Consider the following 25,058-nt stretch of genomic DNA (forward strand, 5'->3'; position numbering starts at 1 on the left):
TTTTACACAGAGTAAGGTTGTACTCGGTTATGTTCATTCATTCATTCATTCATTCACAAATGTTTATTGAGTAGCAACAAGTGCCAGATCCCCTTGTAAGGATGGTGGAGACAGCAGTGAACAACAAGGAAAATCCCTGCCCTCGTGGAGATGATATTCTAATGGAGAGAGATCAAAATGAACAGATGTCCACAGTAGTGGGTCAGATGGTGATAAATGTTATGGAGACTTAAGAGGGTGGTGAGGGGTTAGGAAAAGCCAGGGGAAGGAGGAAGGCAGTCTGAACTGTTAGAAGGGAGACTGGGAATGACTACCCTGACAAACCTTTGAACAAGACTTTCAGGAGACAGGAGAGTCCAGGCAGGCAGCTCTCTGGATATCTGAGCAAAGAGAAAATTCACATATTCCCATGATGTTTTCAGTCCAAATATGTGACTGGTTTTAGGGCATCCTTTGTTTTACTAGGGAAAGGTCTATTTCTGCCTTATTCCTCCTCAGAATTTCTCAGCTTCTCATACTTTCTGAGAGACAGAAAAAAGCCACGGGTGTGAACGAGGTCCTTCCCTGGGAGCTGCTGGGTCCTCTCCTGGGGGTGACATATGGGCACGTCCCTCAGGCACGGCTGTCATGTCCACAACCCTACGTCTAGCCAACCTCAGCTGTGCCTTTGTTTAGATGTTATTTTGTTTCAAGATAAAAATAGTCACATTTTTTTCTCTATAAATATAATATATACACATAAAGTAATTTTACAAGAAACGATAATAAGTGTACAAGTAAAATCAAAACCACTTGTTTTCCATCCAGAAATAAGCAACTTTTCTATCGGAGGTCTTGACATTCCAGATAACCCTGAATTGGAGGTGGATGGGGCACATGTGTTTAAATAAAGCAGACACCCTCATTTTTTTGTTTGAACAGAATTCCATTGTATGAATGTAACACTGAGTTGCTCCTTGGATGCCATGCTCTTTCAGACCCGGCAGAGGTTGGAATGTTCTAGTACCAAATGCTCTCTGCCTCTTATTTTCATGACCATATAAATATATTTTTTTTTCTGGAACATGCAGTGATGTAATACGCTTGGGGGAGATCTTTACCTGAGCCATTATAAACGGGAAATTTAGAATTTATATATTTGAATAAAGAGCTCTGCTGGGGACTTGAACATAAAGTCAACATACAAATAGTAAGACAACTATTCTGTACTGACATTTACTGACATCATTGAGAAAGTTGCCTAAAGTCTCTGAGCCTCAGGTTCTTGTGATTATAATATACGCCTTTCAGAGATCTCAGTTTGTTAGTAAGAAAGATGACATAAGTGAAAAGACCTTGTGACTGCAGAATGCCACGCAAATTCAAGGGTGTTATTAATTATTAAGAGAGTCCTTTAGTATCTTAAATCTCCTGTTTTAAATGCAACTCTAAAAGCTTCCACCTTCTAACTACAGGAAGTCGAAAGGACCAAAAACTCTAACATTAAACTACAGCGCCCCCTAGCCCATGTAGGCCGTCAAGACACCTGATGAGCTTCATGAATAAGCTCTACCACAGATGGTTCTTTTGCCTGAGGGAAAGGCCAATAATTGTACTTTTGGATGATTTCCATCTGTCCAAAAGGAAAAACACTTATGTGTTGTCTTCAGGATTTTCCTGTAACATTCTTTTTAGTTTTAGTTTAAAAATAGGAGTAAAAAAAGTAAATATTCTTTACTATTGACACTTTCTTCCTCCGAATTGCTTTAAATGAAGACTATTTCTAAAAGAGCATCACCAGATTTATCCTAAGACTCGCTGTAATGTTTCTGATTTATATATGATTATCTATTTGCATTCACCAAATTCTTTATAATCCACTGCAAGATTGCAGAGCAAGCTGTTACGAGCTTCAGCCCCTCCTAGTGTATTAAACCCATCAACAGACACAGAATTGTGCAAGGAAAGACCATGGAATATTTTAATATCACAATGGAGAAATATTGGCTACCATGGCTTACCAAAACTCCTATTAAAATACATCAATTGCTTGCTTCCATAGGCTACAGTTCTTTATCTTCAGTTTTTTTTTAAATGTTTATTTGCTTTTTTCTTTTTTTATATTATTTTCCATTATGGTTTATCAATATCTTCAGTTCTTAGTTTAATAGATTTTTGTAGAAATGTTTGTTTAAATGGTCCAGTAGGTAAGTTGGGCCCCAAAGAGATGAGTCCTTATGAAACTGAACTTGCTCTGTGGGTTTATTTTCAGTGCAGAACATTGAAATATTAATCAGTCCAGCTTTCAGGGATTTCTTTTTAACATCCTTTTCTATGTAAGGGCTAAGCTTCTTTGCTAAGCTTTGCCTTTCTCGACTGTTCATCTCAAATGTAATGAGAGTGCTTGTGTGTGTGTGTGTGTGTGTGTCTATATTATACTGGTGACCAGACTTGAATTATGACACAATCCTGGTTATCTTTCAGGCTAAAATGTCTCTTCCCTTTGGGGTCAGGGATCATTTCAGCCTCAGTGTCCTTTCTACTGCCTGCTTCGGGAGGCAGCAAATGTGATCTCGTGCAAGTGCGAGGTGACTTTCGTCACCGGTTATTTTTCTTTACATTTCTCTATCAACCTAGCTCAGAAAATACTCAAGAAATAAAAACAACTCTTCACCAACTGCTGGGTTTCTGTGATCTGATCACTTCTCAGTGGAAACCTGTATTACCCTAGCCATGGTCCCTGGAGTCTTTTAGGTATAACCATCACAGACAACAACCAACCCTCAAGCCCACAGCAAAGAGAATGCAGGCACAAGGCACCATTCCTCTTCCTACTGCCTTTTAAACTTGGGAGGGGAGGTTCAGTTGGGGCGGGGATGCTGCCATTCGCGGGAGGGGCGGGATAAAAGTGTGTCTAATGACACGTCAATGACAGAAGTCGCCTTAACCCTGTCCCCTCCCGCCCCCCACCCCCCGGTGAGTTTCTCCCCCCGTGCGCGTCTCGGTGGCTCTGGAGACCCTTCTCTCTTTAAGAGAGCCTCCCGCGCCCCTCACTCCGCCCCCTCCCAGGTCTCTGGGCTCGTCAACGCTTCCCGAGCACCATGGTTGGTCCAGGCAGGCAATCGGAGCGCCTCCCGGAGCCGCGGCGAACCGGGGGGGCGGGGGGGGGGGGGTCTGTTTGTAGTACTCTCAGTCCTGATGTCACAGGCGCAGCAAGGACATCGCAAGGAGGAGTCGGATTACAGTAAAGATGGGCAGTGCAGCAGGCAGCCCGAGCGCACGCTCCAGCCGCCGGGGACCGTAGCCCAGGAAAGGCGGCCCGCGAGGCGCTCATCCCGCGGCGGAGGCGGCACGCTCGGCGCCCCTGCTCTCCACGCCGGGGACGTTTCCGCCGAATGTAGCATGAAACGGGTTGGCTCTGCGCGGCAGCCCTGGGTGCGAGCTGATGCCGAAGACGCCGCGGTGGGGTTCCGGCTGTCTGATTAATGAGAAGCATAATGTATTTTGGTGAGTGTTCACGCTGATGATGTCATGCTGGGGGTGCCCAGCTCTTCACCAGGGCAGACAAGCCCTTTCGAAAATCTCGGCAAGCCTCGAGAATCTATTCCAGTAAACCTACCTTCAGCTGGCAACTGGAGGACCCAGCTGGTGCAGCCCTGGGAGCTTCCTTTGTGCTACAATCGGGGCTGTTTGTTAGTCGCAGAGGAGTTGAAGTTGGAAAAGGAAAGAGGCAGGGGTGAGGGTGGCTAAACTTTGCCTTGATTTGTGTGCATGAAGTTGATTTTTTTTTTTTTTTTTTTTTTTTTTAGCTAGGTGAGGAAGGAGAAATAGTGCGGCGTGGGAAAGTCATGGGCAAACTCAATGGAATGTAAAACAAAGTTCTGTGCTGTGGATGCCGGGGAAGCTTAGTCCATATCCACGGTTCATTAAGCATGTTGGTTTTTCCCTAATTCTGAGGCAGAAAGGGAAAACATTCTTTGGTGTGAGGTGCTTGGGCAGCTGAGAGCACGCTTCCACGGTATCCCAGTTTTCCATCCAGCTAGAGCAGCCTGGCACAAAATGCATATTATTTTAAACCTAGGTCTCGGAGCTGTTAAATGTTTGTGCAGTTTAGTTGCGTGCCGTGGTGGAAACCTCCCTTAGGTTTTCTGCGGAGCTGCCTGCCTTTCCAGAAAACATGTTGAGGCTTAGATCTGGGCTCTTAGTGGAGCGGTGTTAAGTGGGCTGGGAGCTGCACATTTGCACTGTAACGCTGCAACTTACTGACGGGGAGAAGGCAAAAGCCTTCCCTAAATAGGAAGCCAAGGAATTTGACGGAATATCCTTTCCTCCTCCCTGAAGTTATGCTTTCCTTCTGTAAGTTTCATCTCGCATCATCACCTAAGGGCATCTCTCTGATATTAAAAGGTTTGTGAGAGCAGCTGAAGAGGGGCGAGGGTTCCATGATGCAAACGCTCTGGGTGATTAGTTGACTTGCTTGGAAATATGTAAGCTAGAGTCATTTTTCAATTAAAGAGGTATTTCGAGAAACTTGCGCTGGGGCAGTATTAGTTTCTCGGTTGTTTATTGCTGTGCGTACTATTTGTTTTGTTCGCTCGAGCCTTTGAAACATTTGCCAAAGTATGCAAAAGCTGAGTGCTTTTTAGTTGTCTTGACAGCAGTTTTGATTTCCCTTTAATTTGCGTCATGTTAGGAAATAAGTCTTAAAAATAACTAAAATCGATTTTAAAGAAAGGCTCCTCATTTGATAGACAAATTCAAGCAGAATCCAGAGTTAACACTCTTTCCAGGGGGTAGTGATAGAGGTGGTAAGCGTGTTAATTGGCAATTCATAAAATAGCAAGTGTTTATTGTGAATGTGTTTGACACATGCAAAAGCTTGTAAAGATAATATGTCTTTTGGACAAAATAGCATCTCAGCATCTGTAATGGTATTTGAGAGATGGAAAGGAAGATTTTAATGTTAGCTTAAGTTTTCAACCTCTTGCAACAATGCCTAAGGTGATGGTGGTGAGGATGTAGTGTTAACCAGAGCAGTGGTGTAAAAGTACTGGTGCAGAGGCCATCTGTGCTGTACTGGATTTTCCTGTGTCTCTTGGAGAAATATTCGCTGGGCCAGCTCGTATTATTAACTGCATGCTAGTCCAGCCGTCTTGTAAAGCAGGGTGATTCACAGGGCAATTAGTTTCACTGTGTAGTGCAAGTTTTTAATAGCACACATTGAAATGTGATGTCCTGCTTCAGATGAAACTATACTCTTTTAAAGGCAAGGCTAAAGTTGCCCTCTGTGTCATGAGCATGGTTCGGTCTTACCATAATTCCGGCATGAGATATGGTTTTCTATTCTCGGAGGAAATCGTGTGTATTTAGGAATGCTGTTTCTTTCAGGTTCTGTTATGCAGCCCCTCCCTCAAGCTGTTTGGCATCCAGAACTCTGGGAGCCCACCTGTCTCTCATAAAATGTGTGGTCCATGATCTAGGGTCAGAATTGACAATACGACCCAGGCGTGTTAAGATTCAACAGCATTTTAATGTTGCACATCCTTAACAGAATGTATGTGTGTGTGTTATGTACGTAGGCACATATGTGTATTTATGTGTGTGTAGCTATTTCAGGTAATTTTTCAAAACAGTGCTTTCACTTTGCAGTTTGGTCACCCAAACTGTGACTTTCTTCTTCATTTTTGAACTGCAGAGGGTTTATCAGGTCAGGGAGAACAGGGACAAAAGGAAAGCAGGGCTGAATTCTTGGGCTTTTCTGGTGATTTGCGGGAATGGGGTAGAGGTGTCAGAAGTCTTTTATTTGTGTCCCCAGCAGGGAGTGATGAAGAGCATGGTGATGGTCTAACACCTGAGGAATTGGTATGCAAGCAGGGTATTTACTTCCCTTGTAAATAATCTAATTTGTCAGTTTTGCTCGCCTGCTACGCCTTTCAAGTTTAACTGGAGACTCATTGCCTGGACAGACTGACCCAGACTCTGCTTCTCTGTAGACCCCCTTCCCCTTAGGGGCTGGACACTGGGACCCTGTCCTTTCTCAGTTGGAGTCAGCTGTGTGTGTGCAAGTTGGTGGAATAAGTAATATTTCCAGTTCTCCAGAATAGCTCGTGTTTTGAGTGTGCTGTCTCAGACTCACGAGGCTAATGGACCCTTTTAATGACTGAAGCCTCACTCTTATCTCCTACTGAAATTTTAGGGCAGTGTTTTCAATAATTGTTCATTTGCACTGACTGCGCAGTAATTTAAGAGTTTGCTGTTCGGTCACCGTGGATACGTTTGTTACTTATTCTGTGGATCTCGTATTCATTACTTGGAGTTAAGAATCAGGTTCACACGGGAGAAAGAAGAGAGGAAAAATCCCAGCAAGCAACCTGATTGGGATTTACTGTAAAAGCAAGGGAAAATCATAAAGACTTGTGAAGTTACCCTGTCCACCCCCAGGAATATTTGACAGGCTTAAAAATGGCATGTGCCGAGGATGAAGAGCCGTTAACAACAGTTGATCCGGAAATAGGGAATTCCCTGGTGGTCCAGTGGTTAGGACTCTGCGCTTTCACTGCCGAGGGCCCCGGGTTCAATCCCTGGTCGGGGAACTAAGATCCCACGTGTGGCAAAAAAAAAAAAAAAAAAGAAAAAGAAAAAGGTAGTATTATGATCCTCAGTTTGCAAATGAGACCTAGAGATAATAAATAAGAAAATAAATTTTAAAAAAATTGATCCGCAAATAACAACAAGCAGCTGCAAGACTTCTCAGCGGATGAAGGCAGCGGTCCTGGGTGGCTGTCAGTACAGCAGACCTGCCCCGTGTCACCTGGTTACAGCTGGGTCAGGGGACAGCGCTGGCATGAAGGGCAGGTGCATCCCAGCAGAAGTCTGTAACCATGTACTGTCTCCAGTATGTCTGAATCATCTTCCCCTTCCATCTGGCTGCACACATTTCTCCACTGCTGGAGTGATGAATAGCTGCCCGTGGTCCTGCCAACCTCACAAATTGTCCACAGTTTGCCAGAGAGGTGTCATGTCACAGCCCTTGGCCATCAGGAGAGAAAATGGGAGCCTGATGGCACTGAGGAAATTCGATGTGGCCGAAAATCAACCAGATGGAGATTCTGGGGGTACTTACAGCCAGGCAGGGGCGAGGGTTTGCTCCCTGAGAATCCTGCTGCAAAAGAGAAAGTATGCACCTTAAACAAATGAGCAGAACTTGAGACAAATATTAGAGCTCCCTCTCAATGCTACTATTCATGGCATATCCATTAAACCCGGAGAAAAGGGCGAGCAAAATTTAGAAAGTGCGAATGAGCCTTTCAAGTGCAGCGTGCTGCTAATTGTGAATCAGCTGTCTTCCTTAAAATGCCTTAGAAAAACATGAAAAAGACTTAGCGCTGTGCCTATCATAACAAGAAATACTTGATGGAGGAAGCTTTTAATACAACAGCTAGAAAAAAAATCTCGTAGGAAAATTCTAGACCAGCAGCCTATTCCCCTGCCTATAATAGCCACGTTTGTACATTGTCATAGGAAGGACTTTGTTTTTCCGCTGGGATGTTTAGAACATTCTCCAGTCAGCGTTTACACTTTTGGTTGTGTTAGAAAAGCAGTTACCCGGCAAGGCTACAAGGAAGGAAATGAGCAGAAAACAGCAGGCAGCAGAGAAAAACATTCCTCTTTGTGTGTGTGTTTTCAGTGGAAACATTTAACTCATCCTAATTAGTTGGTACTGAGTGATCTGTTATGGGGAATTAGGTCTACTTGAGCCCCTCAGGCACTCTGGACCTGTTTCTATTTCCCCGAGGTTGCCAGCGGGAGAGAATAATTCAGGAAGGAATTTGTTAGTCCAGGTTTCCCTTTTTGAAGTTTGAAGTCATTACCATTGTGTGCTATTACAAATGAATCTAAATGGCATGCAGTCAATTACTACATAACAGGGATGGCGGATGTGACAGGTGAATATTGTCAGAAAGCATCAGATGCAGGAAACTGAAATCCATGAGAACCCCCTCAAGACATTTCTCTTTCAGATTCATATGAATTTCTCATTTTCGGGAACCAAATTCCAAGGATGATCAAGATGTCAGCAACATGGATTCTTTATTAGGACCCTTAAATTTTGAGCTAAGTTTTTCTTCTTTTTTAAAGGACCTTCTTAGTTGCTGTAATTACATGGAAACGAGATGAGTTTATTTAAGGGACAAGTTCCAAAATTCATGAGATAATGACGACTTGCAAAGTTACCCTTTTGTGGGTGGCATAATTGTTCCAAAAAACAAGTGAAAAATTTAAATTAGTGTTTTCTGACTTCCACTGCAGAATATTTGGTCACAGCTGCTTTTGACTGAAATCTCCCTTGATAAGACCAGGTGTGTTGGCTAGCATATGTGTGTGTGTGTGTGTGTGTGTGTGTGTAAGTGTAACACTGGATCCTAAAATAGTGCCTTGTTATATAAATACCCAAATTTTATTTCTCATTCACATCTTTTGTATATTCGTAAATCTTTTCACATCATTTGAAAGGCAAAACTTTATTGATTTAATAAGATGGATATGAAACTATATTTTGAGCACAGCTGGTTTTCAAGTTTATCAACCATTCTATACCTTAGATGTTTTTAAAGTCAAGTCATGAGGATAATGTTCAAGGCTTTTCCTGCTTAAAGAGTGATGTTTGTATAAGCAGAAAACTCTTTCGACTTTGACCTTGAGAAAGAGCTGTTTCCATCTGTGTTACACTATGAAAAACATGTCAAAAAACAACAAAGGCCATAGTCACTGCCCCCTCTCTCTCTGTCTCTAAAGAAGTCATTATATATCATTTCCCACAAAGATTAGTTTTGCAACAGAATTTCACACATGATTGGTGGCATGAAGAGAAAATACAGCATAAGAGGTGGCTAGAAATATCAGAGCTTAAAGTGGTCGAGATCACGCTTGAACCAAATTGCTAGGGCTGAAAGTAGGAAGACGCTTTGCTCTGTTGTCCCGTTAAAATCGTTACAAAGCAGCTGGAAGTCAGCCTTCTTTGAATGTGAGCTCCAGGTTTGCACAGCCTTTAAAATTGAAGGCATTTCCGTGAATCCCTCTAGATTCTGACAACTGAAATGCATATGGACTTGTATCATAGCACTGGATGGGATGAACTGAACCCCTTCTTCTTCTTTACGTTTGTTTTTTTTTTGTTTTTGTTTTTTTTTTTTTGCCCACTTGCAGTAATCACTTTTCTGTAAGTAGGGAGGAAGGAGAAAAGTTACCTGGGCCAAGGTCAGAGGGGAAATGGGCAGCAGTGTCAGCTGGTGGTCTGAGCAATGCTGTTTGCCCCAAAGTACAGCGGTGCCTGGTGGGAGGGAGCTGGGGACTGGGGGGCAGGGATGGGGCTGGGGGCTGAGAGTTCTTTCGATGCCTGAGTGTTGTTTAACCTCAGGTGTCCTCAGCACCCTGCTCAGCCCAGTGACAGGCACATAGGCACTTACAAATAGGTGTTGAAACTGCAAGATGAAATGGGTGTTGGAGATCAGAGAGGAAGGGAATCCAGTTCCTCAGCGGATCCAGAAGGCTGACGTTCCCTAGCAAAACTGTTGAATGTGAGTTGACGAGAGAAACGCACCTCTTTGCTGCTGAAACAGTAGCTGCTTCTTTTTGTTTGTTTTCAAAATGTCGAAGTCAGGACGCGCCCTTAGATATTAGATATTTAAATGAATGTAAGAAATTCCACCCCCTTTTTTTCTGGTTCACTTTACATCTTTCTTCATAGGACTCTGCAGTGTAAAAGGAGAGGGACAGAGAATATTAAGACTGATGTTCGAAAATGTCGGAAGAACACGCAAAATCATCAGATAAGATGGTAGAAGTGCATTTTGTTTCAATCCACCTGGTCACAATGTCAGTTCTCAGCTGCACTTGGCTTCTGTGTCTTTATCCCAGATGTTGGCATTTTCTGTGTCTTTACTCCAGATGTTGGCATTCTCTGGCCATGAGGCTGGGATAGGCAGGAACCACCTTATGTGCAAGTAGCCGGAAATGCTCAGCAAGGCCACCAATTTCAAAAATTGCCATTTGTTAAGGCTGGGCAAAACTGCTGTTTGCAAGGCTTTTGTAAAGTTGGTCTTCACACTTACCTTTTTCATATTAATGCATTTTGCTGATGAAGGAAAGCACTTGTGGCAGATTGCTCTGAGGATAAAAACGCAATAATGAATGTAAACGTACTTTAATAAACGTGATCCTTGTAGAGCAATTTGTATTTTTTCAAATGTATCTACATTATTTTTTTATCCTCAAAATGACCCATTGTAGGAGGTAGACAAAATGTAATTATTCCTCTTTTTAGATGAGGAATCTGAGCCTCAGATGGCTGAAACAACTTTCTCAAGGTCACACATCTAGTAAAAGTTAAGGCCAAGACTCCAATTCAGTGCTTTGAGGCTTATTTCAGTGCCCTTTACTCTTTATAGCAGAGCATAGGGAGATACTTTTTATGAAAGGAAGATTCTTTGTAATAATAATGCTAGAAAGAATATTCTAGCTGATAGCTAAAGAAAGAAATAAAAATGGTTGTGGTCTAAGATGTATGTGTGTTTTGACTTTGTGGAATCACAATTAATAACAAAAGCGTGAATCTAATCCATACTTTTATTATTCCGCCTTATTTTTTCACATCAAATAATAATCAGAAAAAATCTAATTAAAAGGCATGAATTGTCCTCGGGCAGGACCCTGGCTTTTTCTACTGCTTCAGTTTTCCCAAAGCATCGTTAGATATTAAGGCTTGTATTAATTATGTGTTAACGTATACCTGCTGTTTCACTCTTTAGCTCAATGCTTGTAAAAAAAATGCAAGTCATTTGTACTACAGACTTTGATACTTACAACATTATCTCCAGTATTTGTTCCAGAAGGGAGTCCCAGCCTGGTCTTTATTCCATGACTGATAAAGAAGTAAAAACAACCTACGTTAGAATCTCAGCCGTTCCACTTACTGGCTCTGTATTCTTGGGCAAGTCACCTCACATTTTGATATCCAGGTTATTCTGTGAAAGGAGAATAATGATAATGTGTTTCCCACAGTTCTCTTTTGAGGACTAAAATATACAAGGCATATAAAACTGCCAAGCCTCAGGAAGTCCATGGTGAGCCATCAGTAAAATTTGATTCTTTCTTGATTTTTTCCCTCTATATCCAACCCAGTATACAAATGTGCAAAAATTTTTAAAAGTGATGATATCTTTCGGGGTCAAACCAGAAAACAGGAGCCGTGTCAGCTAATTCACAAAGAAGGACTTTAATGCAGGTCATTAGTTATGTGGGTGTTGGAGGAGCTGAGATGCCCCATGAGGGGTGCGGAGGCAACCCAGAGATTAGCAAAAGCAAGAAACTGGTAGTGTAAGATGGAGAGAGACGAGACGTGGTCCTGGAGGCCAGGACCCAGGGCCTCCTGGTAGGATCTGAAATCGCGGCAGGCCTAAGACCCTGAGGATGGAAGGATTCAGCCTCAGGCACAGAGGGAGATGGAGAAATACCCTGACTTCTCCCTTGCACCCACCCTCCAGTGCATAGCCTCTGCCTCTCATTGGTGGAATCCAGCCAGAGGGCAACCAACAAGGCAGCCTGGGCAGTGCATCCTGCACATGTCAGCACCTGGGCAGTCCAAAGTTTGAGAGACAGATCTCAGGGCAAACTGGCCACAGACCCAGAGGGAGATCTTACAACTGATATAAGTAGCACTCGAAATGAGACAGTGTCTCTGCAAAAATATCTCAGTTATCAGTGAGAGGTTTGCTTGGGGGAGATGCAGGTAGGAGGGAAAGAAATATCGGTGAAGAGCTTTCAGCAGCTCCTCACCAATCCTCCCCGGTCAAGTTCCCACTTTGTCACTTTCTGGTAGTGTGACATTGGACACATTAGTGAATCTCTCTGTGTCAATTTTTCCCATTATACGATGGGTTAAAGGGTCTGTCTGACAGAGAGATTCAATCAGAGGTTGAAACAAACTTCATAATCTGCAAAGCACCATAGGAATTGGCCTTGGTATGAGGATGTGAAAACCAAGTGCATTAGAAAGAAAAGAGCGGATTTTGAAAACATGACAATTTGGGAATATATGTTCAGCGATGAATTCCCGTGGAGGTATCTGTGTGCGCTGAGAAAGGGAGCATTTGGTTACCTCCTCAAATAGCCCCTGGTACATTGGGGTTAGATGTACCGCCCAGGCCACTTCTAATCTTTTCTTTGTCATTATTCTATAACGAAGGGAAATGGCAGAAGCAGAGGCAGAATAGAGAAATGAGCAGGGCAGGAAACCTCCATAAAGACTCCATGCCCCATATTCCTTCCTGCCCAAGACTCTAATGGGGACAGACAATTGAAAGCTGAGGGAGTTTATTAATAGTTGCTTGGGAAGGAAAGAGGGATTTGGTATCGATTTTTATCTATCCTTCTGTGTGTTGCTCGACTATTAAACACTGATTTCTTTGGCTGACTGGCCGTGCTATTAAAAAAAAAAAAAAATGAAGGCAAAACTTTCTGCCCTTCCTGTATGGAATTATTAGCATCTGTCTCAAAGCCTGCTTCTAAAGCGCTGCGGCAGTTTATAACTTATGGTGCCCTTGTCGTGAGGCAACGCGGAGGTTACTCACAGGGACTGACGCCCTTGCGATGCGCAATCCGGAAGCCACGTGATCAGCACCACGTGTTTCCATTAGCTGCCCCAGGAATGGCAGGCTGTAACTTACAGTTTTATGGGGATACTCAGGATCCATGTCCGAAGGAAACTCTATCAGTGAAATGGTGCATTAGAAGTAGATTGCTCAGAATTTTTCTTCTTCCTTAAAAAGAAAACAGAGTTGTGTAAGAGCCTGAATACTAACCTTCTGGTAAATTAGTTCGTTTGGGAACTTTTTTTTTTTAATATCTTTATTGGAGTATAATTACTTTACAATGGTGTGTTAGTTTCTGCTTTATAACAAAGTGAATCAGCTATACATATACATATATCCCCATATCTCCTCCCTCTTGTGTCTCCCTCCCGCCCTCCCTATCCCACGCTTCTAGGTGGTCACGAAGCACAGAGCTGATCTCCCTGTGCTATACGGCTGCTTCCCACCAGCTATCTATTTTACATTTGGTAGTGTATATATGTCCATGCCACTCTCTCACTTCGTCCCAGCTTACCCTTATCCCTCCCCGTGTCCTCAAGTCCATTCTCTACATCTGCGTCTTTATTCCTGTCCTGCCCCTAGGTTCTTCATAACCATTTTTTTCCTAAGTTTTAGATTCCATATATATGTGTTAGCATACGGTATTTGTTTTTCTCTTTCTGACGTACTTCACTCTGTATGACAGACTCTAGGTCCATCCACCTCACTACAAATAACTCAATTTCGTTTCTTTTTATGGCTGAGTAATATTCCGTTGTATATATGTGCCACATCTTCTTTATCCATTGATCTGTCGATGGACACTTAGGTTGCTTCCATGTCCTGGCTATTGTAAATAGAGCTGCAATGAACATTGTGGTACATGACTCTTTTTGAATTATGGTTTTCTCAGGTTATATGCCCAGTAGTGGGATTGCTGGGTCATATGGTAGTTCTGTTTTTAGTTTTTTAAGGAACCTCCATACTGTTCTCCATAGTGGCTGTATCAATTTACATTCCCACCAACAGTGCAAGAGGGTTCCCTTTTCTCCACACCCCCTCCAGCATTTATCGTTTGTAGATTTTTTGATGATGGCCATTCTGACTGGTGTGAGGTGATACCTCATTGTAGTTTTGATTTGCATTTCTCTAATGATTAGTGATGTTGAGCATCCTTTCATGTGTTTGTTGGCAATCTGTATATCTTCTTTGGAGAAATGTCTATTTAGGTCTTCTGCCCATTTTTGGATTGGGTTGTTTGTTTTTTTCATATTGAGCTGCTTGTAAATTTTGTAGATTAATCCTTTGTCAGTTGCTTCATTTGCAAATATTTTCTCCCATTCTGAGCGTTGTCTTTTTGTCTTGTTTATGGTTTCCTTTGCTGTGCAAAAGTTTTTAAGTTCCATTTAGGTCCCATTTGTTTATTTTTGTTTTTATTTCCGTTACTCTAGGAGGTGGGTCAAAAAGGATCTTGCTGTGATTTATGTCATAGAGTGTTCTGCCTACGGTTTCCTCTAAGAGCTTTATAGTGTCTGGCCTTACATTTAGGTCTTTGATCCATTTTGAGTTTAATTTTGTGTATGGTGTTAGGGAGTGTTCTAATTTCATTCTTTTCCATGTAGCTGTCCAGTTTTCCCTGCACCACTTATTGAAGAGGCTGTCTTTTCTCCATTGTATCTTCTTGCCTCCTTTATCAAAAATAAGGTGACCATATGTGCGTGGGTTTATCTCTGGGCTTTCTATCCTGTTCTATTGATCTATATTTCTGTTTTTGTGCCAGTACTATATTGTCTTGATTACTGTAGTTTTGTAGTATAGTCTGAAGTCAGGGAGCCTGATTCCTCCAGCTCCGTTTTTCTTTCTCAAGATTGCTTTGGCTCTTCGGGGTCTTTTGTGTTTCCATACAAATTGTGAAATTTTTTGTTCTAGTTCTGTGAAAAATGCCGCTGGTAGTTTGATAGGGATTGCACTGAATCTGTAGATTGCTTTGGGTAGTATAGTCATTTTCACAGTATTGATCCTTCCAATCCAAGAACATGGTATATCTCTCCATCTGTTTGTATCATCTTTAATTTCTTTCATCAGTGTCTTATAGTTTTCTGCATACAGGTCTTTTGTCTCCTTAGGTAGGTTTATTCCTAGGTATTTTATTTTTTTTGTTGCAATGGTAAATGGGAGTGTTTCTTAAATTTCTCTTTCAGATTTTTCATCATTAGTGTATAAGAATGCAAGAGATTTCTGTGCATTAATTTTGTATCCTGCTATTTTACCAAATTCATTGATTAGCTCTAGTAGTTGGCACTGTTGCCTGGTTTTTCCTAACTTCAGGAGGCTTAATAAGGGAGTTCCCTGGTGATCCATTGGTTAGCATTCCAGGCTTTCACTGCCAAGGACTGGGTTCAATCCCTGGGCAGGGAACTGAGATCCCGCAAGCTGTGTGGCATGGCCAAAATAAGTAAAATAAGAGGATAAAATGCGATAAAATGCTTAGTAAGTAAGAACATCACTGTGAGAAGCCCAAGCCATGGACTTTACGGACCTCTTGGTTTCCTTAGAGAATTCGTCAGCTCCCGTTTGTGGAGAACAGTGCTGGTGCTGACAGGTGGTGTGGCGCCGCTGACTGAGGAGCGGAATTTAGCAGAGTCGGGATGCCTGTTTTTGTCCCAGATGCTGGCGTGAGTAACTTCATCAGCACCTCACCATCATCCTTAAGAGGAAGGCCAGTGGGTCTAAATCCTGGCTGGGCAAAGGAATCCCCTGGAGAACTCTGAAATTATGCTACCATCAAGGACCAGGGCACTCTGATTAAATCCACTTCTCTGGGCTGGAGCCCAGGCATCTGCATTTCTTTTAAAACGCCTCAGTTGATTCTGAAGGACAGCCAGCTTGAGAACCACCGAGATAGGTGACTTTAACCACTTGACAGAGTGCACGCTGTGACTCAGGAGTCCCCACTTGCTGGGTCACTCAGGCAGTGGGGTCAGGACTCCAACCCAGGTCAATCTGAGCCCAAAGCTTATGTTCTTTCGTCTCAACACACTGCATACATTGAGGGAAATCAGTCCATGGCATGAAGTCTGGACCTGATTACAAGCTGCTCTGTGCTACCCCGTCCAGCCCCTGCCTCAGTTTATAGACTGGAAGTCCCTAGGGATGAACCCTCCTCCCCTGTCCTTGGGACCCTTTCTAGAGCTGGCACCCAAAAGAGATGCATGCTGTGCAAGTTGATTTCGGATCACAGTGGGATGGTTCTGGAAAGGATTTTAGAACTGTGCTTCTCAAAATTTAATGTCCATACAGATCCCCAGAGGATCGTATTAGAACACAGATCTTGGTTCAGCAGGTCTGGGGTGGGGCCTGGGATTCTGCCTTTCAATGAGATCCCGGGAGATGTCTGTGCTGCTGGGCCACTGACCACACTTTAAGTAGTGACTCTTTAGCGATCATTTAGCTGACCTGTGGCTTTCTGCTGACGTGGAAAATCAGGTCTAAGTCTCCAACCTGTGTTCCTCTGTTTCTATCGTACAAGGTACTGAATGGTCCACAGTTAGATTTCCACTTAGGGTGACCAACCATCTCACTTCTGCCTGAGACTGAGGGATTCCCCAGGACGTGGGACTTTGGGTGCTGAAATGAAGTCTCATGCGGACTGGGGTGAATTGTTCACCCTAGTTCCAGTAGCTCAAGTTCGAATCCTAGCTTCAGTACTCAAGGCCCAGCTCCCCACAGAGAACTCGGGCAAGTGACTTGCTTTCTTTGAGCCTCCATTGCCCTATCTGTGAAATAAGAATAATAAATGAAACTTCCTAGAATACTTATAAGGATTGAATTAGATGGTGTACGCAGAGCATTGGGCCTGCTGTCCCTATATTCATTCTGACTAAATATTGACCTGACTCAGCACTCCCCTCCATCACTGAAAAGAAGAAACACCCCGAAGATCAAGTGTAAGTGGTCGTGGGTCATCTGTATTGCACCATCTCTGCACAGAGAGGGCAGCTTGTAAATGACCTCCTGCCCACAGATATGATGGGCAAGCCGGGGTGAAGTCATTCTTCATTCAGCGTGCGGTTTGCCTACCCCGAATGTCAATACTAATGATTTTTGCTTGTTGTTTAGGGGAAGAGAGGCCTGGCTGAGGCTTGGCCACCTTGGGACATTGTGAGCTGGCCCCTTGTGTTCTGTTGACCTTGTTTATCCATTAGTGTTTCTCTGAGCGTTGTAACTAGCTTATGAGGGCGGCTGCAGCTAATGATTCGTTTTTCCATCTCCTGACCCATCCTTGTCTTAACAATCGATAGCCTTAAAACAATAGGCACACAAACAGACGAGGCAGCTTCCGCTGAAATGCCCATGCTCAGTTGGCCTCATCTTGGGTGAAAGTGGCTGGCTTTGCCCGTCCTTACCTGGGAAAGCCGATTCACTCACCTGTCAAATGCCAACCGTTTATCAGGGCACTTAGTCTGCCAAATATGTGGCGATTATGTGAGAAGCAAAGTGCACTTTTATTTTTCTATGAGGGCTAGTAAGTAGGGCTGCTCCAAGCAACAAATTATTCCACAGTAGTGGTTACCTGGCCTGAACTGCTGCCTACTAGCATTTTAGACAAGAAAACAAATGAACAACAGAGCAGAGGCTACTCTTGCTTTCCTCGAGCATAAAATGTGACTGCAGGAAGGTTCCAACACAGTTGCACTTTCACTTATGAGCATCTTAAAGGCAAAATTGGGAGATTTTTTTGTCTCTGGTCCCATCTCTGCTTGCTGCAGTCAGAGCTGCTGCCATTCTAACATATGCTCTTTGACGTATGGAGTCAAAGTCTCCATTTCACAGACAGGAAAATAGAGGCCAAGTGCTTGGTGAATGCACGTATCTGGCGCTAGTGAAGAGGCTCCGACCACAACTTACAAGCCAAGCCTCGATTCAGTGGCGTGAATTTGCAAAAATGGCCCCGGGCCTCAGCTTCCAAATCAGTAAATTGAGACAGTGGTAACTCACTACTAAAAAGAGCTGAGGTTTATTAAGTGCTTGGTCCCTGCCAGCCACTGTTCTCAGGGTATGGGCCCCACCGCTCCTCCTAATGGCCTTGTTGGAAGAATGATCAGTGTGCCACTTTGCAGATGAGGAAACACGAGTACAGAGCGTGCAAGCAAAGAGGCAGCAGCAAGTGGCTGGGCTGGGTCAGCCCCTGGCCACACTGTTTGGTGTGACCTTGAGTAAAACTCAGCCTCTGAAAGCCAGAGCGCGGGAGCACATCCTCAATACGCAGATAGATCATGGGTTTTTGGAGCAGGCAACAAACTAACACGTGAACCAACACACAAGCAGAGAGCATCTCAGCTTGTCCGCCAACCAGCCACCTGCTGGTGGGGCCTGAGGCTGAGAGCAGGGAAAGATTCCAGCTCCCTTCCAGAAAGGGTAGGAGAATAGGAGGTCTTGTTCATGGAACACGCAATGCTCCAAAGTCAAGGCTTACACAGACTGCAAATGGCATTGATAGTTGGTCTCCCTCTGCAGGAGCCGTGCCTGGGGGCCTGGCCTCTGTGTGTGTGTATGTGTTCCTGACACAGTGACAACTCTCTTCCAAATGGAACAGCGATTTCTCTCTCACTGGCTTCCTCCTGGGCACATAAACTGTGCCAGGTGTGGGGCAATCTTTTCTTATCAGATAATAATCCGAATTTTTTTGGGGTTCCCTAGAACACCAGGAACCCCTGAGGGAGACCATGACATCTTTCGATACCCTCAATAGAATATTTTCTATTTTTGGAAAAGGTAATAATACATGTACAGTTTTTGAAAGAGAATATCGTAGAAGGGCAAATAGTGAAAACGAAATCTTCTGTCCTCACCCTAGTGCACTCTGTTTTACTTGAGAGACTGCATTCTACAGAAGGGGAAGGGGGTGGATGAAGGTGGTCCAGCTATAAGATCAATACATCCCAGGGGTGTCATGTGCAGTGTGGTGACTATAGCTAACAATACTCTATAATATATTTGAGAGTTCTAGGAAAGTACATCTTAAAAGTTCTCATCACAAGAAAAAAATTGCAACTATGTGAGGTGATGGATTTTAACTAGAGTTATTGTAGTGTTATTCTCAATATATATACACATCAAATCATTACGTGGTACATCTTCAACTTATACCATGTTATATGTCAATTATATCTGAATAAAGCTGGAAAAATAAACTCTATGGAAGGGTATATGTATACACCCCCCTCTTGTTTTTACATGGAATGGAAACATACCGTGTCCCCTGTTTTTCATATTGCTTTATTCAGCATATATTGATGTTTCTATTTTTTTTTAATTTTATGGCTACACCATTTTCTAATTCAGGAACATATTGTGATTTATTTTACTGGCCCTTTTAAAAGAAAAATAAGTTCTTTTCATTCTTTCACTAATAAAAACAATGAATATCATTGTGCATACATAATTCTTTGTGTACATGTTCACATATATCCATAGAGTAAATTTACAGAAGTGGAATTTAGGGGGAAGGCATATTTAATTCTCATGGGTATTGCCAAAGTGTCCCATGGAAATTTTTTATTGATCAATTTCTACATATATTTCTTTCATTAAAGAGTAGAGTAGGTGCTTTCAAACTGGTAACCTCTTTATGTGAAAACTGCCTTGCAGACTTCTCAGGGCATGAATTCTCAAAGTGGAACAAAATGAGTGACTTCCTGCTTTTTCGTCCTTGAGCTCCCCTCTCCAATCTATTTCTCCACTTACTTCCGTTGTGCTACTTCCATATGGATATTGGTTTCAATATTCAAAAAAGCAATAATGCCATAAAATCGAAAGATACCCTGTGCTTTCAAATGGGGATGAATGCAACAGAAAGAATGCATCTTGTAAGTGGGGCCGTGCCATCTTGCCTCAAAACTAGAATGCAGATCCTTGAAAGAGCTCTAATTCAGTTAGATCTAAAGCCAGCTATGGTTGGAAGTTTCATTTTCTTTGGAGTCCATAGCCATTAAAAGGTAAAAGCACATTTGCCTAATTCTGTATTTCAGTGATTTTTTTTTCTTCTATTCCTAACAACTCCATGTTCTTCTTCTTATGTTTTCATCATTGCCATTTAGAAAACATTAGACCTAGAAATAATCTGGAATGTCTATAGTGTGTCTCTATGGTAAAAATGCCATATTTATTGAAGACCCCAAATCTCCAAACGGTAATGATGATCACCGTTTATTGAGCTCTGGAGCTCTTTACAAACATCAATTCATTTACTCCCTAAAGGAATGATCATGTTTTAATGGACTAGATGTCATTCTCTCTACTTTACAAAAGAGGAGAGATGCCCTTAAAGGTTAAATTTCTTGCCCAAGACTAAATAGATTGAAAATGGCAGGCATAGGATTCAAATCCAAGACCTTCTGACTGGACGTCTCGTGTGCCAGATGTTGACACCACCCTTTGGTATTTTCTTCCTAGCACATTACTCCTGGGCCACTTCTGTAGAATCTTGGTAGGAGGGGACATTTCTATAAAGTGGAGGTTATCACTTCCCTGCTCCGTGCTGTTGAGGATTGTCTTAAGGACAATCGCAGCCACCCTTGATAACATATAAATAGTACTAAGAGCCCTACCCTAAAGGAAGGGAGAGGGAGCAGTCATCTTTTCTCTCTTCTGTTGGAGATGGTCTCCTGTGTTACCTGCTGTCTCTTTGCACCATCCTAGCAGCCCCCAGTGCTGTCAAAGCAACAAAATTAAGTGAAGGAAATCAGGAAATCATTGCACTTTATGACATGCTAATAAGGAGTACTGGGTAGAACTCACTCCCTCATGTCCTAAGTTACATTTCCCTCTTTTCCTTGAGCATCTAAAGTTCTCTCCCATCCTAGAGATCCTATAAGCCTTGTGTAATAGGCATTAGAAGAACCTCCTATCTGGATGGCATCTTGCGATCTTGTCTGACACCTGGCATCTTTATATTTATAGGTAGAAGATGGGAAGTTAATGTGTTTAATCATTTAGCGCAAATAGAGTCAGTAGTGAGTGGCGGAGCTGTGGGCTGCCTAGAATCCAGGTCTGCTGACTCTTTCCCAGGACCTTTTGTCCTCCTCAGGGTGTCAGGGGAATTGATTATTGTCTCATTCTTTCTTCACAACGAAAGTATAAAATGAATGTTCTTCTCATTTTGTAGATGAGGAAACTGACATTGTTACTTGGCTGATGTTGTACCCAAAGTGTGGGGGCCAGGAGTGAATGCAGGCTCACAGCTTTCTACTCCTCTCTCTCTGCTTCCTGAGTCAGGGCTCCTGTCTGCCATCCTGTGCTTTGGGTTTAAACCTGGGTGGATCCCTGCACTTCTCAGCCTCTAAATGAATTCACAGGTCCCTCCCAGCCCTATGATTCTCTGATCCTACAGTGGCTGTGGGGTGAAAAGGTGGGACTCATTGGAGCCATAAATCACTAGAGCCTGCAGCAACCCAGAAGCAGATCAAGTCTCCTTCATTCCACCCCTCACTGCCGGCTGTGCACAGCGTTCATCTCAGTGTGAACAGCTGTAATCATCCCTGCTGAGTTTCCTGACTTACTCTCTTATGCCTCCAACTTAGCCAACACTGTGCTAGGCCAGGACTTAGCTGCAGACCCGATAGCCCCCAACACACACACACACACACAAACACACACGCACGTACGTGCACACATGCACACACACGTGCACACACATACTCAGATGCCTGTAGCAATTCTTATTTCCTCATGCAGAGCTTCCAAACTTCTTATTCAGGTGGTCAGGATGATCCAGGTTCTGGCCCCAATTTACCTTGTACTTCCATGTTTACAAAACTCCTCTTCTCTCATCCCAAGTTCTGGCTCTGCAGAACCACGCCTAGTTTCCTAACCCTTCTGAGACTTGGCCTCAAGTTTTCCTTCTTACCTGACATGTAGTTTTTTTTTTTGCCTCTGTGTCTCTGAAAATTTAACCATTCATTGTTTTTTCACTCTTATTTTTTTCTGTCCTTTAAATATTTTATGTGAAAACATAATCTTACTAATGCTTCCAGAAGGTCTACTGCCAATGTACCACCTTTTCTTGAAGACCATCTAATTCTTCATAAGAGGAATAAACACCCTTTCTCTGAATTTCCATGTGTGGTATTTCCCAAAGTTGTCTGAACAAACACTTGGAGAGTTTTAAAGGTTTCCTATTTCCTAAGTTTCCTATTTCCCACTCTAGATTTACTGAGTCAGACAATCCAAAGAAAGAACCCAGGAATCAGTATTTTCAACCCCCCCCCAACAATTTAATATCATAAGATTGTTGGCTCTTCGTAGATAAACCCAAAAATGTAATGCAGTAGCGCAAAAGATACTAATAGGAGTTAATTGTGAATAGACAAAAATGATACAATAATTTATCTGAAAGAAGAAACATCAGCAAACACTCCAGGAAATTATGAAAAAGGAGCCATCTGACAGGAGATACTTATCCTAAATTGTATCGTAAAACCATAATAATTAAATAATTTGGTCCTGAATAATAGGTAATAAAATACAGATGAGAACATCTAGAAGTAGACCTCAATACTTATGTATATGGGGGTGTAAGTTATGATAAAAGTAACATTTCAATTCATTGTTGAAAACAGGAATTATTAAATCAGTGGGTTTGGTACCACTGGGTAAACATTTAGACAAATAAATAGATTCCTATTCCACTCTTTATACCAAAATAAATTATAGATTGAACAAAGGTTCAAACATAAAAACTTAAGCCATAGATTTATGGAAGGAAGCCCAGGTGAATAAATTTATACTCCTGTAATGGAAAGGGCCTCTGTAGTCAGGACACAAACCCAAACTATACAGGAGAAGAATGATAAATCTAACTACATAAAATTCATAAATTGTGTTTGGGAAAAATTCAAAAACTAAGTAAAAAAGCAAATGACACATTTGGAAAACAATATTTAAACACCATTGGCAGATAAATGGCCAATTTCTTTAATTAACAAAGAGCTTATAAGAATCAATAAGAAAAGACAAACAACTCGAAAGAAAAATGAAGAATATGAGCAGACACATTACAAATAAGGAAAAATATATTGCCAGTAAAAATATAAAACTACACTTATTTTCACTCATAATTAACAACATATAAGTAAAAATAATGGGATCTATAGGCATTCACTTAGGAGATTAGTAAATTTTTTAAAGTTGAGTATGGCAAAAGCCACTCTTACACACAGTTGTGTGCAAGGAAATACATTTTTTGTGAACTCTGTACAAGGTGCTTTGATGATACTTATATATGCTTATTTTTTTATAGCAGGTACTCTTAGCCCTAACAAGCTTGTTACTAGGAATACACTGTATAAGGTCACTCACACATATAAATAAGGATGTTAAATGCAATGTTGATTTTTAAAGCTCAAACTGGAAACAACAAAAGTGAACATCAGTAGGGGATCCATTAGATAAAATTACGGTACATTCAAAATGTTGGAAGGGAGTACAGCCGTGAAAAAAATAAGTATATCTTTATGTTGTGATGTGGAAAAAAAAAATCTCGAATGTCACAGCAGTGAAAGCAAGGCTCAGGAGGGTAAAGAGAAATCCCCAAAGAAATCCCTTTGGGAGTGAGAATATAAGAGGGTTCTTTGATAGCTATCCTGATGTAACCACATTCATTTCCAAAAATAAACATAAGAAATCATTAGCAGTTGTTATCTTTGGGAGGGACTTGAGTTTTTTAAGTCACTTTGTGCAGATAAAATGTTCCACTAGGTACAGATGAACCGGTTTGCAGGGCAGAAATAGAGACACAGATGTAGAGAACAAACGTATGCACACCAAGGGGGGAACGTGGTGGGGGGTGGTGGTGTGATGAATTGGGAGATAGGGATTGACATATATACACTAATATATATAAAATAGGTAACTAATAAGAACCTGCTGTATAAAAAAATAAATAAAATAAAATTCAAAAATCAACAACAAAAAAATTTACAATAAAAAAAGAAAAGTTCCACTAGGCCAGGGATAGATGTCTGTCTTGTTCACTGTTCTGTGCCCAGCAATCAGAGGTGCCCACAGCTGTACATGGGGTGACTGGTTTGGTTTGCTTTGCTTTTTTTAAAATAAATTTATTTATTTATTTATTTTGGCTGTGTTAGGTCTTTGTTGCTGCGCACGGGCTTTCTCTAGTTGCGGCGAGCGGGGGCTACTCTTCGTTGCAGCGCGTGGGCTTCTCATTGTGGTGGCTTCTCTTGTTGCGGAGCACGGGCTCTAGGCACGCGGGCTTCAGTAGTTGTGGGTAATGGGCTCAGTAGTTGTGGCACACGGGCTTAGTTGCTCCACGACATGTGGGATCTTCCCGGACCAGGGCTCGAACCCGTGTCCCCTGCATTGGCAGGCCGATTCTTAACCACTGTGCCACCAGGGAAGCCCTGCTTTGCTTTTCTCATCAAGGGTTGTCTTTCATTGTCCTGTGAGCTGCTTTTTTTGGGTTCTCTTGCTTGTATTCCTCTGCACTGATAAAGATAGGACCTGTATTAATTTAAAATGGTTATGACTTTCATGTAAAAGCTCCCCGGCCGGTGCTATGCTCAGTCAGAGCTGGGGACCACTGTCATGCATGATCTGCCCCTGGGGGGCGTCCCTTTCTCATGACAGGACTGTGTGTGTGGCTGGAATCCTCTGTTTTAAGGCCTCTGTAGGTAGAGGCGTCTCTGGCGTAGTGCGGGGAAGTGATTTAATCCCATGTTCTGTGGTCAGGTTGCCCCTTGTGTCTGTTAGCGGCGTGACTCCGGCCGAACCTCCATGTATGCGTCTCAGCTTCCTCACAGGGTGGTTCTTTAATGAGATAATGTGTATACTGTGCATAATGCAATCTTCTTGATATTCCGTGATAGCGGCAGAAGTGATACAGCCAGTAACTGATGACTGAGTGAATGAAGAAGGGACAAGTGAGTGCTTGGAGCTCCTGCCTTGTGAAGCGGGGGCCACAGAAAGGCTTTGCCTGCATCTCAGTAGCTCTGGGGAGAATTTAACGAAACATCCCCTGGTGATTTCCTCCAAACTGGATATGTGACTAATCCTCTTTTGCTACAAGGACATCTTGGGCTCAATTTGTTGTCCTTAGCCCCGTCCCCTGGTACCGAAGGTCTGGGTCCTTGCAGGGGTCATGGGTGCCCGTCATCTCTCAGGCTCATGAAGACATTTCCCCTTTATAGCCCTGGCTTTCTGAACTGTTGATGTCCTTCCAAAACCCCCTTGGCTTTCACTGGATGCCAGGTTTCCCACCCAGTCAATTGACAGCCCGATTCAGGACCAAGTTCTGAGAGATTACAGAACCCAGCCTGGGAAGGCCACTGGGAGAGCCCAAGACCTTATCTCTAAAAGACTCATGGGGAGATAGAAGCCTCCATCCCACTGGAGTTCTCAGAAGTGACAAGATCTCGGGCGCCCTAAATCATA

At 42.6% G+C, this 25,058-nt stretch overlaps 1 protein-coding gene across 2 annotated transcripts in view; it reads left to right on the forward strand.

Moving 5' to 3' along the window:
* Nucleotides 1–3,235: 3,235 nt before the first annotated feature.
* Nucleotides 3,236–25,058, forward strand: part of ZNF385D (zinc finger protein 385D) — a 315,750-nt gene continuing 293,927 nt past the window's right edge. For both annotated transcript variants that reach the window (XM_068547297.1, XM_068547298.1), the window contains exon 1: nt 3,236–3,486. In XM_068547297.1, coding sequence (XP_068403398.1) covers nt 3,465–3,486 — 22 coding nt within the window. In that variant the 5' untranslated portion in view covers nt 3,236–3,464. The remainder of the gene's footprint in view (nt 3,487–25,058) is intronic.

This window comes from Eschrichtius robustus, chromosome 6 (genome assembly GCF_028021215.1).
Source record: "Eschrichtius robustus isolate mEscRob2 chromosome 6, mEscRob2.pri, whole genome shotgun sequence".
Taxonomy (NCBI): domain Eukaryota; kingdom Metazoa; phylum Chordata; class Mammalia; order Artiodactyla; family Eschrichtiidae; genus Eschrichtius; species Eschrichtius robustus.